The sequence below is a fragment of the Neomonachus schauinslandi genome, chromosome 7 (genome assembly GCF_002201575.2).
Source record: "Neomonachus schauinslandi chromosome 7, ASM220157v2, whole genome shotgun sequence".
In the NCBI taxonomy this organism is placed as follows: Eukaryota; Metazoa; Chordata; class Mammalia; order Carnivora; family Phocidae; genus Neomonachus; species Neomonachus schauinslandi.
Genome location: NC_058409.1, coordinates 29,395,182 through 29,411,386, shown reverse-complemented (window position 1 = coordinate 29,411,386; position 16,205 = coordinate 29,395,182). Strand labels below are relative to the sequence as shown.

At 39.4% G+C, this 16,205-nt stretch overlaps 1 protein-coding gene across 1 annotated transcript in view; it reads right to left on the bottom strand.

Moving 5' to 3' along the window:
• Positions 1-16,205, bottom strand: part of KDM3B (lysine demethylase 3B) — a 67,195-nt gene that overhangs the window by 35,745 nt on the left and 15,245 nt on the right. The window contains exons 3-7 of the mRNA XM_021701761.2: positions 11,620-11,733; positions 8,777-8,882; positions 6,976-7,100; positions 5,096-5,170; positions 2,129-2,728 (exon numbers count right to left, since the gene is read on the bottom strand). Of these exons, the coding sequence (XP_021557436.1) occupies positions 2,129-2,728; positions 5,096-5,170; positions 6,976-7,100; positions 8,777-8,882; positions 11,620-11,733 (1,020 nt within the window). The remainder of the gene's footprint in view (positions 1-2,128; positions 2,729-5,095; positions 5,171-6,975; positions 7,101-8,776; positions 8,883-11,619; positions 11,734-16,205) is intronic.

The window sequence follows — 16,205 nt, the reverse complement described above, 5'->3', positions numbered from 1 at the left end:
ATTTAAAGGTAAACTCGACACCTAACGTGGGGCTCAGAGATCAAGACTCACCTGCTCTACTGACTGAGCCAGCCAGGCCCCCATTATTCTTTTTCTTTTCCTTCCCACTAATCAACAACTACTGACTTAAACCCCGTCCCAACAAAAAAGAAGAGAATAGAAAGACACAGCCCTAAGGGTTGGCTGTTGTTTCTCTCTCTCTCTTTTTTTTTTTACTTTATTTATGTACTTCAGAGAGAGAAAGTGAGAAAGACAGAGAGAGAGCACAAGTGGGGGAAGGGGCAGAGGGAGAGGGAGAAGCAGACTCCAGGCTGAGCATGGAGCCGGACATGGGCCCTGATCCCAGGACCCCAGAATCGTGACCTGTGCCAAAGGCAGACGCTTAACCGACTGAGCCATCCAGGCGCCCCTGGCTGTTGTTTCATTAGCAGACTTTGGCCAGGAGCCTTGACACCTGCAGGACTCCCAACAATCCAGCATGGGTAGCTCAGGTTTCACTACTAAAGTTACCCTTTAAAAATAAATATACACATGAATGAAAAATAATTTGGATGGCCTTTCATTTTCCTTCAAATGATTAAATTTTAAATCCTTTTTTTATAAGAAACTGATGACAAACTGGTTTCAACTTAATTTTTAGGGCAAGACGTTTCCTGGGGGCTGTGTCCCTATTTTAAGATTTGACATCATATTGGCAACATCCATTTCTGTACTTTTAAATCAGATCCCAGGACAATACTTAGGCTGACACATTACCAAAATCACTGATACAGTCACAGAAACTTCTCCAACCTGTTTCGAAAATGCCCTCTGAATCCACATTTCCTCTATTCAGCTTTGCTACCCCAAGAATAACAGCATTCAGTGTGTCTCCTCCTGCAGCATATAAAATGTGGTGTCCTTTGTAATCCCCCTTTACATCTACACTGCCTTTGACATGAACTGGATTTTAGTTAATTTGAGCAATATGATGACTTATACACAGTGGAAATCCACATAAGATCTTCACCTAATTATCTCAGGAATGCTGGTCAACTAACAGAGGACAAACCATGAACAGTGCGAAATTTGCACTTATAGGCCTTTTCCTCTTCTGCCTGGACCTTTCACCTCCTTCCCCACTAAGGATTCACAAACTGCATCTCCTAGGAGGGGAAGAACTCAGATGAAATGTATATGCCATGTTTTACCTGGCACTGTTATACCTAAAATGATTCCATCTTAAGCACTGAGCTCCTTCAAATAGGGATTTCAATTCTTTGTTTATAATATACAGTACTTAGCACACAGTAGTTTCCTATATATAATTAAAAAAATCATTTATATTTTTTCTTTGTATTTCATATTCCAACTTGAGGAAACAGCCAGTCTGAAGAAAAAAGTGACTAGCAACATAAATCATTCTTTGGTGACCAAAATAAGAGTCAAAAGACTGTAAGAAATGATTTTGATATTGCTTCAAATTCGACTGGGGAGCCAACTTGGTGTTAACTCATATTTAACAGAAGTTCCATTTCAGCAATGAACATGTGTATCGGATAAAGAACATAGTTAAGTTGGATACTACTGTGATTAATTAAATCAAACTTTCCAGTTAAGGCTTAAAAAGAGTAAGTTAGAAAAAAAAAAAAAACTTTTATAGCCATATCAAATCATGGAAAGAAGCCTAGCCTCAAAGGAAAATATCATAGAAGATGATGAACTAAAAACAGGGGATGGTAATAGTCGCTTTCACATAGCCTTAATTATAGCGTTCACTGTTACAACACTGTAATCCATTAACCTTGCCTCTCATAGGCCTGGTAGAGGCTCAACCACTATGTGAACTAAACAGATAATTGAATTAAAAAGATTCCCCATCAGATCTCTTTGAGTATCTCATTAAATTGGGTTTTATAATCAGTTTTTGATTAGTGCAATTGTTCAGGTGACTTTTAAGAGCTAATAAAGTTATTAAAATATACACATTTGCCCAATGAGCAGTAAAGGACTATTCAGAGTATAATTTAAGCACATCTCAGAAATACTCCTTCCCTGTGGCATTTTAGATGCTGTTTAATGTGATAACATTAGAGTAGGGTAAAAGAATGAGCCCAAATCTTGCAAATCTGCCCCTGAAACAACTCACCTCTCCTGGGGCCTGTAACCGGCTGCCTTTCTGTTTGTCCGGCCCAGTCCCTGCTGCAAGGCCAGTGTCTGAGATCCTCACCGTGGTTGGGGTGGAGCTGGCGGCACTGACCACAGCTGCTGAAGCCACCAGGCCCTGGCCAACTTGTTCCAGTGTTTTTCCTGCCTCTTTGTTTTCGGCTCCACCCACCTCTGGGGCCAAAGGTGTTTGACCTGTGGCTGTAGAATATGGAGTGAAAGGTACAGGTGTGTCCCCACCTACAGGCTCATCCTGCACCACCAGAGTCCTGCCGTTTTCTTTGGTGTAAGTGGCAAAGCGAATGTTGCGGTTAATCTGGGGGACAAATGTAGTCGGTGGCTGCTTGGCTCTCTGATCCAGCCCTGGCTCTCCACTGGCATTCCCTCCTTTCCAGGGCCCTCGGCTCGCCTCACCTCCATCGCTCCCATTACTGTCTACTTCACCCCTGTCTCCTTTTAATTTCTTTGATGCAGGGTCACACCCAGAGTCCGAAGCACTTTTCCTCCTCCGGCCATCTTTCCCCTCTATGCTCTCTCTCTTCTTCTTTCCTTTGGAAGATTTTACTGCTTTTAACGTACCCCCCTACAAAACAAAATTCAAAAAAGATTTATTATAAGGAACCTTCCATCCTGTGAAAACCATAAACCGTTAGCTCTTTCCCATCTCTAGAAGCAGATAATCAAAGCAGGCAGATTGCTACATTCCAACGCCAGCTCTAAGACATCCCCTTAGTCAGAAAGCTCCAATCTTCCTGTGACTCAATTTACACATGTATTCAAGATAATGGTTACGAGAGATTAACTCACTTGGCAAACCTTCCCTTAAATAACACACTTCCTCAAATGGACTTTTTTGAGGGTTTGAAAAATCTGTGGAATTTCATTCACAAAAGAAGACTGCTAGTGCTAGAATGGGAGCTCATTTGCCCCTCAATGAAAAAAAAACCTGCTTTATTTCATAATTTTCTCTTTATTTGACTGAAACTGGCATTTCAAGTATTGAAATATAAAAACTCCTCTATCCAGAAGTCACTAAAAAACTGGTGACAACTTAACAATAGGAAGACTAACATTTGTGAGTCTGTGACCAAAGGGAAAGTGAGTCCAACACAGGCAGGTTTGGATTGCTCTTGTGGACACTTTTATAAATAGACAATCTCCAGAACTTATTTCAAAGTATTAGACAAAGGAAAGCAAAAAAGGCAGGCTACCATAGACCAAACAGCCAACTCCCTTAGCTCTTCCAATAATTTCAGCCTATCTCATGAAATCTGACTTGTGCCTTGAGGGGCCAAGCAACCTTAAAAGATTAGAAGACACAATTCCTATCTCTAAATAAACTCCTCCTTGTGGGGAAGGGGGCTTGGAACTCAGCTACCATTCTCTCAAGCAATCTTTGTGCTGCAAGAACTTTTATCTAGAACATTATTAGAATGGTATCCCACTATGAAGCAATGTCTTTTATTCTTTTTAAGCTTTATTCAGATACCTTTCAGATAGTTTTACTCAGATAACATGTGTCAGGGTGGCAATAAGCTAGTGACACACAGTTATGCAGCCATTAATATTTACCAACTTCATTAAACTAATCTTACTGCCCTTGAATATTTATAGCTTCTTTGTATAGATCTGTATTTTTTGTAACATTATAGCTATTGTAACTGCAACTTTTTCAAATTTTATATTTCTTCTTGCCAGTTCTAGTTTCTCTCTTCTCTCTCTTTTTTTTTTGCTGCCTTCATTTCCATCTTTCTCCCCTTAATTTTCTGCTATAGCTCTTAACAAAGCTCAAGATTTACTTCTGTTTCCTCCATACTTTTGGTAATCTGCTTCTGAAAACCACAGATCTCACCTCTTATGCATCCAGCCAAGTTGCTGATCTTGGCTCATTGCAACCTCCCTGAGCAGTAACTTAAATGTATGTCCTCCTTCCAGTGAGCTACTCACATGTGAGTAGACAGCATAAGACATGGAGGCCAGTACTCTCCAGTTATATCTGACCAGTGGAATAGTGCGTGGCATTTAAGAGGTACTTAATGAATGAGTGAAGTAAGGAAGGGAATAAAAAGGGGCCCAACACACCATCAAAGTAAAAGGTATTTTCAGTCATGCAAATAGTCAAGAGACTTATCTTACTTGTGGCAATATAATATATAGTAAAGAGCTATTAAATTTAACCCTGATTCTTCTTTTCCTAACTTGATTTTGTTTTATCAAGGCAAGAATGACTGGATAAAGATGAGAAGAACCATATCCTTAGCAGAAGTAGCCAAGACAGCAATATTACAGAGATGCTAAGAGACTATGAAGACCATGTGGCTAGATGGCTGTCTTGTCAATGTCTTAGTGAAAAAAAATTCACATGGCATTCCTTGATTGGTTCAGGCACTGGTTTACTATGTATCCTTTTTTGGGTTATGATAATTCTGAATGAACCAAGAGCTGGCCTGATTCACAGTAATTATGGAGTAATCCACTGTGTGCTGAGCACTGAACTAGGTACCTGTTTATTTCTTCTTGGAATACAAAATTTCAGACTTCTTGGAGTTCACTACCACTTAATGGAAAGAAAAAGGATGCAGCTTCTCCATTTCTTATTACTAGGTAGGTTATAAATATTACTACTGCTTATTACAGCTTTAACTGTCTACTGTATCTTTCAAATATACCAAATATACCTGTCCTGAAAGGATGTAAGAAGAAATAGTTAGGCCATAGAGTTCTAAAATGGTTGGGTAACAAAGCCATGATTAAAAGGGTTTGTTCCAACTATACTTCCTTCTTGAGACTATATTCCCTTAACTAGACAAGACTTGGAGAGAGCAAGAAATGTACAGTGGCCAGAGTGGAAACCTGAAGGGCATCCATGGATAACACAAGCATGAGGAATCTGCTTAACAAGATAAAGAAAGATCATGAGTCTACTCAGAGACTCAGTTGACTACTGTACCTCGCTCTGAGTAGTTGAATTATCCATCAGCATCACATGGATCAGTCTGGGATCTACGGACTTGATCTCACCACTCTAGAGTAGAAGAAGGATAACAGAAAATATGAAAAAGGGGATAAAAAAGACTTAAGCCTTGTCCAAAGACATAATTATGTATTCTTCTAATCCATGTAATTATCTCTTTGTTCCTACTCCCCTAATAGAATGAAAGCTCCACAAAAGCAGGGTTCTCTACTATCTCATTCACTGCCAGAATAACAACATCCAAAAAAGGTCAGGAATACTATAAGCACTCAAATATTTGTTAAATTGATGAATGAAAGAATTGAGTTCAATGCCCAAGTGTCTCTTTTAGAGACATTAATTTCAAATTCTGCATCTCTAAAATCTTCCTATTTTGTACATATCAGAAAGTAAAAACCTACAGAACCAAAAAATCATTAAAAGAACCACTCTATCAATAAACAATAAAAACACTGGGGAGCAGCTGATTTGACACCCTGTCATTTAATGTGCATATCCTTTGATCTAGCAATTATATACCTAGAAATTTATTCCAATATGTGAAGTAGTGTATAATAATCTATGCTCAAGGATATTCACTGCAGCATTATTTGTATTACTGAAAATACTGGCAATGGACTCAAATGTCCATCAATTTTAGATTAAATTAATTATAATATACCTATTCAGTGGAACAGCATGCATCTATTTTAAAAGGATGAGGCAAATTTCTATGTATATCTACATAGAAAGATGTTGATAATCTATAGCTAAGTAAAAAAGGTAAATTACAGGGCGCCTGGGTGGCTCAGTTGGTTAAGCGACTGTCTTCGGCTCAGGTCATGATCCTGGAGTCCCTGGATCGAGTCCCGCATCGGGCTCCCTGCTTGGCGGGGAGCCTGCTTCTCCCTCTGACCCTCCCCCCTCTCATGGGCTCTCTCTCTCTCATTCTCTCTGTCTCAAATAAATAAATAAAATCTTAAAAAAAAAAAAAAAGGTAAATTACATAACTATATGTATCACATAATTCCATTTATTAATAAAGTATGGCTCATATACTTATCACATAAATTTATAACATGCAAATATTACAACACACACACACACAAGATATTTCAAAGAATATGGAATACATACCAAACTATTAATGGTGGTTACCAATGAGGGGAGTGATATTTGCCTAGGAGAAGGGGTGGCCTCCAATATCTACTTTATTTATATGTATTTCTGACATTTTAAAATGAAGATTAATTAGTAATATTTTTGAAAACTCAAAAAGGAATTAAGTAAAATCATTTATGTTTACATTACATGTGACTGCTAAGGGCAAATCTGAAACCAATTCAAAGACAGCACAAATACATTTCTGTTTGTCTCAAAACACTCATCTGTTGTTTTTCCTAGACAATTCTCCAGGTAGCTCTAGATGCAGTGCTTTATTTATGTTTACTTCATTAGAAACGACACATTTTTTTTTAGCATCTATAGCGGAGTGGTTTAAGTATTACAGAAGCAAATGCTCATTGACTAGATTTTAAACTACTAACCTTTATGGATATGATAAAATAAGGACAATACCACTTCATATTTTTATGTTAATGTTTTACAGATTTCAAAGCACTTTCCAATGTATTATCTCAGTTCCCAAAACAGTGCTGAGGTGGGGCTGGCGGAGTACCGAAATATCTCTTAATTTACAGATGAGAACAATGAGGTTAAGGAAGTTGAACAGCCTTTCTCAAGGTCATACAGTCATTAAGTGAAAGAGCCAGAGCTAGACCCCAAGTCTTCTAATACATAGTCAAGTGCTCCCTTTCTCTACACAACCCTCTGTAAGGGGATGGATGAATCTTAGAGGAAATAAGCCAAAACCTCACCTCAGTTACAGAGACCTCCATAAGACGGGTGATGGAGTCTTGATGGCTTACAACACCATAGAGCCAACTTTCTTCCCCCTCTGGCTGGTATACTTTGACCCTGTGACCTTGGACACTGTAGGGACCTAAAGAAGAGATTAGTCAGTACTGAATATGTTTGGCTGAGCTATAGTTCATGACTGTTTCTGAAAGTATAAGGAAAACTATATGGTGTAAATATTTAGCCTTTCCAACTTGTAAGGAGATGAATAAATGAGCAATTTCAGATTTACCATACTCAGCAATTCAAAAACAAAAGACAGTTTTTCCTAGTGATCTTTGTAAATTCTGTTTATTTGGAGATTCCTTAGCATTTCCCAGATCTGATTTCATCTTATCTCAATCTTCCAGTTGCAGAAGTAATACAGGAAAGAGAAAGAAAACTTACAAATAAAAACTACAGGTAGTAAAAAAAATCTATCAGACATATCTGATCTGACATACATATAAAAAACGGAAGGCCAGTAAGTTGAGTATACTATTATGTTAAGTGACCACAGGAATGATAGATAATCATTTACACTCTGCTGACTTTCAGTAACAGTAGGTGGAGAGTTCAATTTATGAGGTTTCCAGCCTCTGCACTAATAATAGTCTGAACAAATATAGCACCTGTCTTCCTAGGAACACAGAGTTTTAAAGATATTACTTTATCAGCAGGTAATGTTACCCTGCAATTTCAGCTGTCCCTCCAAGAAGAACAGTTTCTCTTGAAGGACAGTTTCTCTCTTCTCCATATCTCGTACATTTGAGACTATATAGTTAAATCATTACTGATTTTAAATTATTATCTTTCACAACAATAATTGTTTCCTCAATTTTTCTATACATACTCCCATACATCTCCACCTCTCATTCTGTCCACTCAATTTTCCTCTCTCTGCTATCAATTTTACCTCACATCCCTTCTGCCTCCATTTCTCCTTGATTATTAAACATCACTTTATCCTGATACTCTCCTTCTCCCAATAAACCAGTTTACTTACCTTTACCCATTCAGATACAGTTTGACAAAAGAGAATCAAAGACTCTATTTCACTGAAAATCACAATTTTCAAGAGGTTCAGAATGGAAGAGGAATAGATGTACAATATGAAGGGAAGGATAAATAGTCTATTCTTTAATAATGTGGAATCTTGGGCAAATCTGTATCTGAACTGGAAAAAGCTAATGATTCTTTTCTTATCATTCTTAAAAAAATAACATGTTGTTAATGTGAAGGAGTCTGTGGACACCTTCTTTTATGAACGTACTTGCACTCTAAGATGTTATTTATGTTAATAGTCTTTACTCCTTGAGAACCTCACAGACACTGAGCTCAATAAGGGCAGAGATTTAATAGCTCTACTACCTTAACACTGTGTCTAGTACAAGGTCTGTCCTTTTTTTCTTTCCAAGTGGAGCCCAGTACAGGGCCTGAACTCATGACCCTGAGATCAAGAGTCAGATGCTTAACCGACTGAGCCACCCAGGCGCCCCCAAGGTTCGTCCTTAATATTTAAGAAATGGGAAAAAAACCCAACAGAACAAAACTCACAACAAAATTGGATATTATGAAATGTAATTAAAGAGGAAAACAGTGGTCTGAGATCCTATTTTTCCAAACTATTCTAGAGATCTAGCCAACTGCACACTCTTGACTCTCCCCACAAAAAGCAGGACAAATGTTTAGAGTTGCATGGTGTCTTCCCCATTCAATCACTTTCAACACTGATCACATACCTGATTCAGGATTCAAGGACAGAAGACTACCTGTTCTTACCTCGGCTGAATATCTCTTGTAGCTTCTGGTCACTGATCAAAGCATTAACTGTATCTCTCAGTGCAGCATGTTCCAAAAGAATCTGGTTTTGGCTATCTGTTCCCATCTGGTAAAGATAAAAGAAGAAAACAACCAAATATTAAAATGAAAGCAACAGTATCTAACCAGATTAGAAAAATCATACCCTCGAGGAGCTCTATGCCAGCATGGCCCAAGAATGTTCTGTAAAACTCTAGTCTCATGAGATGTTCTGCAAAAAATAATGATGCTAGGATCAGTTAGATTTAGGAAATATTATCTACTCTATCTTTCTATACACAGTAGTATATTAAAGGCTCTGAGAAAACATGGAAGAAAAAAATGTGTTTTGGTCAGTGTTTCTCATACATATCTGATCACAAAATATCTTATTCCATGTAACTCTTTTGGCATATTTTGGTATTTATCCATTTACTGAGTGCCTACTCACAGAAGCACTAGTATGGCAAAGATGAATAAAGCAAGGGTGGTGAGAGGAAGTGAAGCCTAAAGAGGAAGGAAGACATATCAACAAAGAAATCATCATTAATATTTCACACAACACAGTTAAGGAAATACTGTCCTTGGCTGATTCAATAAGACAGCAAAACTCTTAGAAGTCTCCTAATTTCTGGGGCGCCTGGGTGGCTCAGTTGGTTAAGCGACTGCCTTCGGCTCAGGTCATGATCCTGCAGTCCCTGTATCGAGTCCCGCATTGGGCTCCCTGCTCAGCAGGGAGTCTGCTTCTCCCTCTGACCCTCCCCCCTCTCATGCTCTCTATCTCATTCTCTCTCTCAAATAAATAAATAAAATCTTAAAAAAAAAAAAAGAAGAAGAAGTCTCCTAATTTTTAACCTTCAGACAGTAAACCTTACAAGTGAGAAATAAATATTACCACCCATAAATTCTGAAACTCTAACTCGGATGCTAGTTTGTTTAAACTACTAACTTATCCCTTTTCTTTGTAAGTAGAGATAAACTTAAGCTCTTCAATATCTTTTTTTTTTAAAGATTTTATTTATTTACTTGAGAGAGAAGGAGAAAGAGAGAGCACGAGAGAGGGTAGGGTCAGAGGGAGAAGCAGACTACCCGATGAGCAGGGAGCCCGATGTGGGACTCGACCCCGGGACTCCAGGGAGTCGCTTAACCAACTGAGCCACCCAGGCGCCCTAAGCTCTTCAATAGTTAATGCTGCTTGGAATCAGCCCAAACTTCCAGCTTCTCTGCCACTGACCTCAGTATATAGGCACCCTTTAGTTATACAAGGAGCCACCTCTGGGAAGCCACCTTCTGAGAAGACCCTTAGAATTGTGATCTTAAGTCTTTTTTTTAAAAAGATTTTATTTATTTATTTGACAGGGGTACCTGGGTGGCTCAGTCGTTAGGCGTCTGCCTTAGGCTCAGGTCATGATCCCAGAGTCCTGGGACTGAGCCCCACATCCAGCTCCCTACTCTGTGGGAAGCCTGCTTCTCCCTCTCCCACTCCCTCTGCTTGTGTTCCCTCTCTCGCTGTGTCTCTGTCAAATAAATAAATAAAATCTTTTTTAAAAAAATGCCTTTTTATTTATTTGATAGAGAGAGAGCACAAGCAGGGGGAGTAGCAGAGGGAGAGGGGGAAGCAGGCTCTCCACCAAGGAGGGAGCCTCACATGGGGCTCGATCCCAGGACCCCGAGATCATGACAGGAGCTGAAGGCAGGCGCCCCTGTGCTCCTAGGTCTTAAGTGGTTTCAGGGTAGGGTGGGGTGTGCAGGAGAGGAAACAAGCCTCAGCTAGTGAATAAACTTCCAAGGTAGCAGAGAAACTTTTTTTTTTTTTAAAGATTTTATTTATTTATTTGAGAGAGAGAGAATGAGAGAGCACATGAGAGGGGGGAGGGTCAGAGGGAGAAGCAGGCTCCCCGCCGAGCAGGGAGCCCGATGCGGGACTCGATCCCGGGACTCCAGGATCATGACCTGAGCCGAAGGCAGTCGCTTAACCAACTGAGCCACCCAGGCGCCCGTAGCAGAGAAACTTTAAAAGGCACAGGGAGGGATGCCTGGGTGGCTCAGTCGGTTAAGCGTCTGCCTTTGGCTTAGGTCATGATCTCAGGGTTCTGGGATTGAGCCCCACATCATGCTCCCTGCTCAGCGGGGAGTCTGCTTCTCCCTCTGGCTGATGCTCCCCCTGCCTGTGCTCTCTCTCTCCCTCAATATATAAATAAATAGGGCGCCTGGGTGGCTCAGTTGGTTGAGCGACTGCCTTCGGCTCAGGTCATGATCCTGGAGTCCCGGGATCGAGTCCCGCATCGGGCTCCCTGCTCGGCGGGGGGTCTGCTTCTCCCTCTGCCCTCTTCCCTCTCGTGCTCTCTGTCTCTCATTCTCTCTCTCAAATAAATAAATAAAATCTTTAAAAAAAAAAAAAAAAAAAATATATATATATATAAATAAATAACATCTTTAAAAAAAATTATAATAAAAGGCACAGGGAATTATTGGGAGGAAGTACTTCTTTCAATGCTAAAAGGGGGAACATATTTATATTCAACAAAAAACTAGCAAGGAGAAAAATAAGTTTAGAACTAGAACAAGTTTTGGGGCGCCTGCGTGGCTCAGTTGTTAAGCGTCTGCCTTCGGCTCAGGTCACGATCCCAGGGTCCTGGGATCGAGCCCCACATCGGGCTCCCTGCCCCGCGGGAAGCCTGCTTCTCCCTCTCCCACTTCCTGCTTGTGTTCCCTCTCTCCCTGTGTCTCTCTGTCAGATGAATAAACAGAATCTTTAAAAAATAAATAAATTAAATTAAATTTAATTTAATTTAAAAAAAAGAAGTAGAACAAGTGTTAAGTACCTGAAACAGATGTAATCCATTAGCATCTGACAGGAAACGCAGCTCTCGATCCAGAAGATATTCAACTGGAACCACAGAACCCAAACCAAGTTTATCTACCAGGGGAGTGAAAGTCTGTGAAAGAGAAAGGACAAATTGATTGGAACTTGGAAAAGAAAATAGATAACAATTCAACCACATCTCTAACTTTAGAGAAAATATCCATTATTAATATATTTCACTCCAGTAAATACAGATAAGCTAAAGTGTAAGTTCTTAAAAACATTCCCAACCCAGCATCTACCCCACAAATAATACTAGGAAGCAAACTAGACCAGAAAGTCAGCTCAATAGTCTTATTTACAGCTAAAAAGGACACAAAGAATGAGAAATTCCTCAATCCCTCTAGGGATCTGACAAATCTTGTCAGGCTTCAAGAGGGCTAAATTACAGTAAATTCCCAGAATAAAGACTTATACCATTATTGTCTTTAGAACTCCTGAAATCTTTGTTAGATTTGTAAAATAATCACTGGTATAAATGTTCATGGGTAAATTCATATTGCTGTTTGATAAACAGCCTACAAAAGTCACCCAGGGGCCCATGTCCATTTGAGCTTCTTCTAAAAGTTCAATTGGAAGTGGCCTTAAAAACAAACAAAAAGGGGCGCCTGGATGGCTCAGTCTTTAAGCGTCTGCCTTCAGCTCAGGTCATGATCCCAGCGTCCTGGGATTGAGCCCTGCATTGCCCGCACATCAGGCTCCCTGCTCAGAGCCTGCTTCTCCTCTCTCTCTGTGTGCTTGTGTTCCCTCTCTTGTTCTCTCTGTCAAATAAATAAATAAAAATTTAAAAAACAAACAAAGAAAAAGACAGTCCAGTAAATGATGCTGTGTATAATCAATAGGTAAAAAATATTTGGTTTGAGTATTATTTATTTACTCTGGTTAGCCACAGGAGAATTAGATTTTTTTTTAAAAAGTAGACATTTATGCTTTACTTTGCTAACAGGATATAAACAATGGATACTCTCAAAATTAAACTTATACCACTATTCTGTCAGACTTCAGAAAACAAAACTTACTAAAAAAAAAACTAAGCACAAACAACAAAAGCAAAAATAAACAAACTAAATAGCTTACGCATAGCAAAAGAAATGACCAACAAAATGAAAAGGCAATATAAGGAATGGGAGAAATCATATATTAGGTAAAGGGTTAATATCTAAAATATATAAGGACCTCATACAATTCAAAAGCAAAAACAATCTAATTTAAAAACTGGGCAAATCACCCAAACAGACATTTATCCAAAGAAAATACACAAATGGCCCATAGGTACATAAAAAGGGGCTGAACAGGGGCGCCTGAGTGGCTCAGTCAGTTAAGTGTCTGACTCTTGATTTTGGCTCAAGTCATGATCTCAGGGTTGTTGAGATCAAGCACTGCACTGGGCTCTGTGCTGAGCCCGGAGTGGTGTGTGCTTGAGATTCTCTCTCCCTCTCCCCCCTCTGCACTTCCATGTGCACTCTCTCTCTAAAAAAGTGGGGAGGGGGACTGAACATCACTAATCATTAGGGAAATGCAAATAAATACCACAAGGAGACATCACTTCACACCTGTTACAAGAGCTATCATCAAAGACAAAAAATAAAAAGGGCTGGCAAGGAGGCAGAGAAAAGGGAACCCTTGTGCACAGTTGAGGGTAAACTGGTGCAGTCACTACGGAAAACAGCATGGAGGATCCTCAAAAAATTAAAAATAGAACTACCATATGATGCTGCAATACCAATTCTGGGAATATATCTGAAGAAAATGAAATCACCATCTCAAAAGAAAATCTGCACCCCATTCACGGCATCATTATTCACAACAGCCAAGATATGGAAATGACCTAAGCATCCAGTGACGGATGACGGATAAGGAAAATGATGTGGTATGTGCACACACAGGAATACCATTCAGCCATAAAAAAGGAAGAAAGCCCACCACTTACAACAACACAGATGAAACTTAAGAGCATTTTACCAAGTGAAATCAGTCAGACAGAGAACAACAAATAAGATATAATCTCGGGGCGCCTGGGTGGCTCAGCTGGTTAAGTGTCTGCCTTCGGCTCAGGTCATGATCCCAGGGTCCTGGGATCGAGCCCCGCATCGGGCTCCCTGCTCAGTGGGGAGTCTGCTTCTCCCTCTGCCTCTGCCTGCTGCTACCCCTGCTTGTGCTCGCTCGCTCTCTGACAAAAAAAAAAAAAAAAGATAGAATCTCATTTACAAATGGAAGCTACAAAAAAAAAAAAAAGAACTGAGAGATACAGTGGAGACTGGTGATTCCCATGGGTCAGAGGGAATGTGAAATGGGTAAAGGTGGTCAAAGGGTACAAACTTCAGTTATAAGTTGTGAGGGGCCTAATGTAAAGCATAGTGACTGAAGTTAACAATAATGTATATTTGAAAGTTGCTAAGAAAGTAAATCTTAAAAGTTCTGATCACACATACACCAAATATTAACTATGTGAACCAGTGGATATATTACCTAACCTTACTGTGTGGCAATCATTTCACAGTATATACGGTGTGGCAATCATTTCACAGTATATACGTATATCAAATTATCATGTTGTTCACAAACTTGCACAAGGTTGTATGTCAATTTTATCTAGCTGGGGGGGGAAAATAATGAGTTCTTCTGGAAAGAAAAGACTTTAAGGATTACACTGTTTCATAACCTTACTATGAGAAGACACTAAAGGTGAAAAATTCTTTAGAAACAAAAGTATCAAATATTACCTAATATAAAAAGTTTCAGTACTGGCACAAAATTAGACACAAAGATCAACTGAACTGAATAAAGAGTCCAGAAATAAACCCATGCTTGTAGCTTATATGGTCAATTAATCTATGACAAAGGACACAAGAATATACAATGAGGAAAAGATAGTTTCTTCAACAAATATTGTTGGGAAAACTGTACAGCTACATGCAAAAGAATAAAACTAGATCATTCTCTTACACCCATATAAAAATAAACTCAAAATGGATTAAACACCTAGGGTGCCTGGGTGGCTCAGTTGGTTGAGCAACTGCCTTCGGCTCAGGTCATGATCCTGGAGTCCCTGGATCGAGTCCCACATCGGGCTGCCTGCTGGGCAGGGAGTCAGCTTTGCCCTCTGACCCTCCCCCATCTCATATGCTCTCTCTCATTCTCTCTCTCTCAAATAAATAAATAAAATCTTAAAAAAAAAAATGGATTAAACACCTAAATGTTAAAACCTGAAACCATAAAATAAAACATAGGCAGTAATTTCGTTGACTGGCCATAAAAACATTTTTCTTGATATGTCTCCTCAGGCAAGGAAAAACAAAAGCAAAAATAAACTATCAGGACTATGCCAAAATAAAAAGCCTTTGCACAGCAAAGGAAACTATCAGCAAAATGACACGGCAATGTACTCCATGGGAAAAGGTATTTGGAGAATGATACATCCCATAAGGGGTTAATATAAAAAACACATAACACCATAAAAATGCCCAAATAATCCAATTAAAAATGGGTAGAGGACCTGAACAGACCTTCTTCCAAAGAAGACATAGAGATGGCCAACAGATACATGAGAAGATGCTCAACAGCACTCCTCATCAGGGAAATGCACAAAACCACAATCAGATACCACCTCACACCCGTCAGAATGGATAGTATCAGTAAGACTAGAAATAACAAGTGTTGGTGAGGATGTGGAGAAAAAGGAATCCTCCTGCCCTGTTGGTGGGAATGTAAATTGGTGCAGCTACTGTGGGAAATGGAAACGTCCTCAAAAAATTAAAAATACAATTACCAGATGATTCATTAATTCTACTACTAGGTATTTACCCAGAAACCATAAACACTAATTTGAAAAGATACATGCACTCCTGTTTCTTGCAGGGTCATGTACAATAGGCAAGATATAGAAGCAATAAGTGTCCATTCACAGATAAATGGATAAAGAAAACACACACACACACACACACACACAATGGAGTATTATTCATCCATAAAAAAGAATGAGATCTTGCCATTTTCAACCGCATGAATGGACTCAGTGGGTATAATGCTAAGTGAAATAAGTCAAACAAAGGAAAACAAATACCGTATGATTTCACACATATGTGGAATTTAAGAAACAAAATGAACAAAGAAAAAAGAGACAAAAAAACCCTTTATAAATTTTTTTTTTTAAGATTTTATTTATTTATTTGACAGAGAGAAACACAGCGAGAAAGGGTACACAGCAGGAGGAGTGGGAGAGGGAGAGGCAGGCTTCCCGCGGAGCAGGGTCCATGATCCCAGGACCCAGGGATCATGACCTGAGCCAAAGGCAGACGCTTAACGACTGAGCCACCCAGGCACCCCTAAAAAACCCTTTAATACAGAGAACAAACTGGTGGTCGCCAGAGGGGAGGTAGGTGGGGGCAGGGATGAAATAAAGACGATTGAGAGTATACTTATCACGATGGGCACTGAGTAATATATAGGATTGTTGAATCATTATATTGTACAGCTAAAACTAATATAAACACTGTATGTTAATTATACTTCAATAAAACAAAGTAAGTTTCAGAAGACACAGGA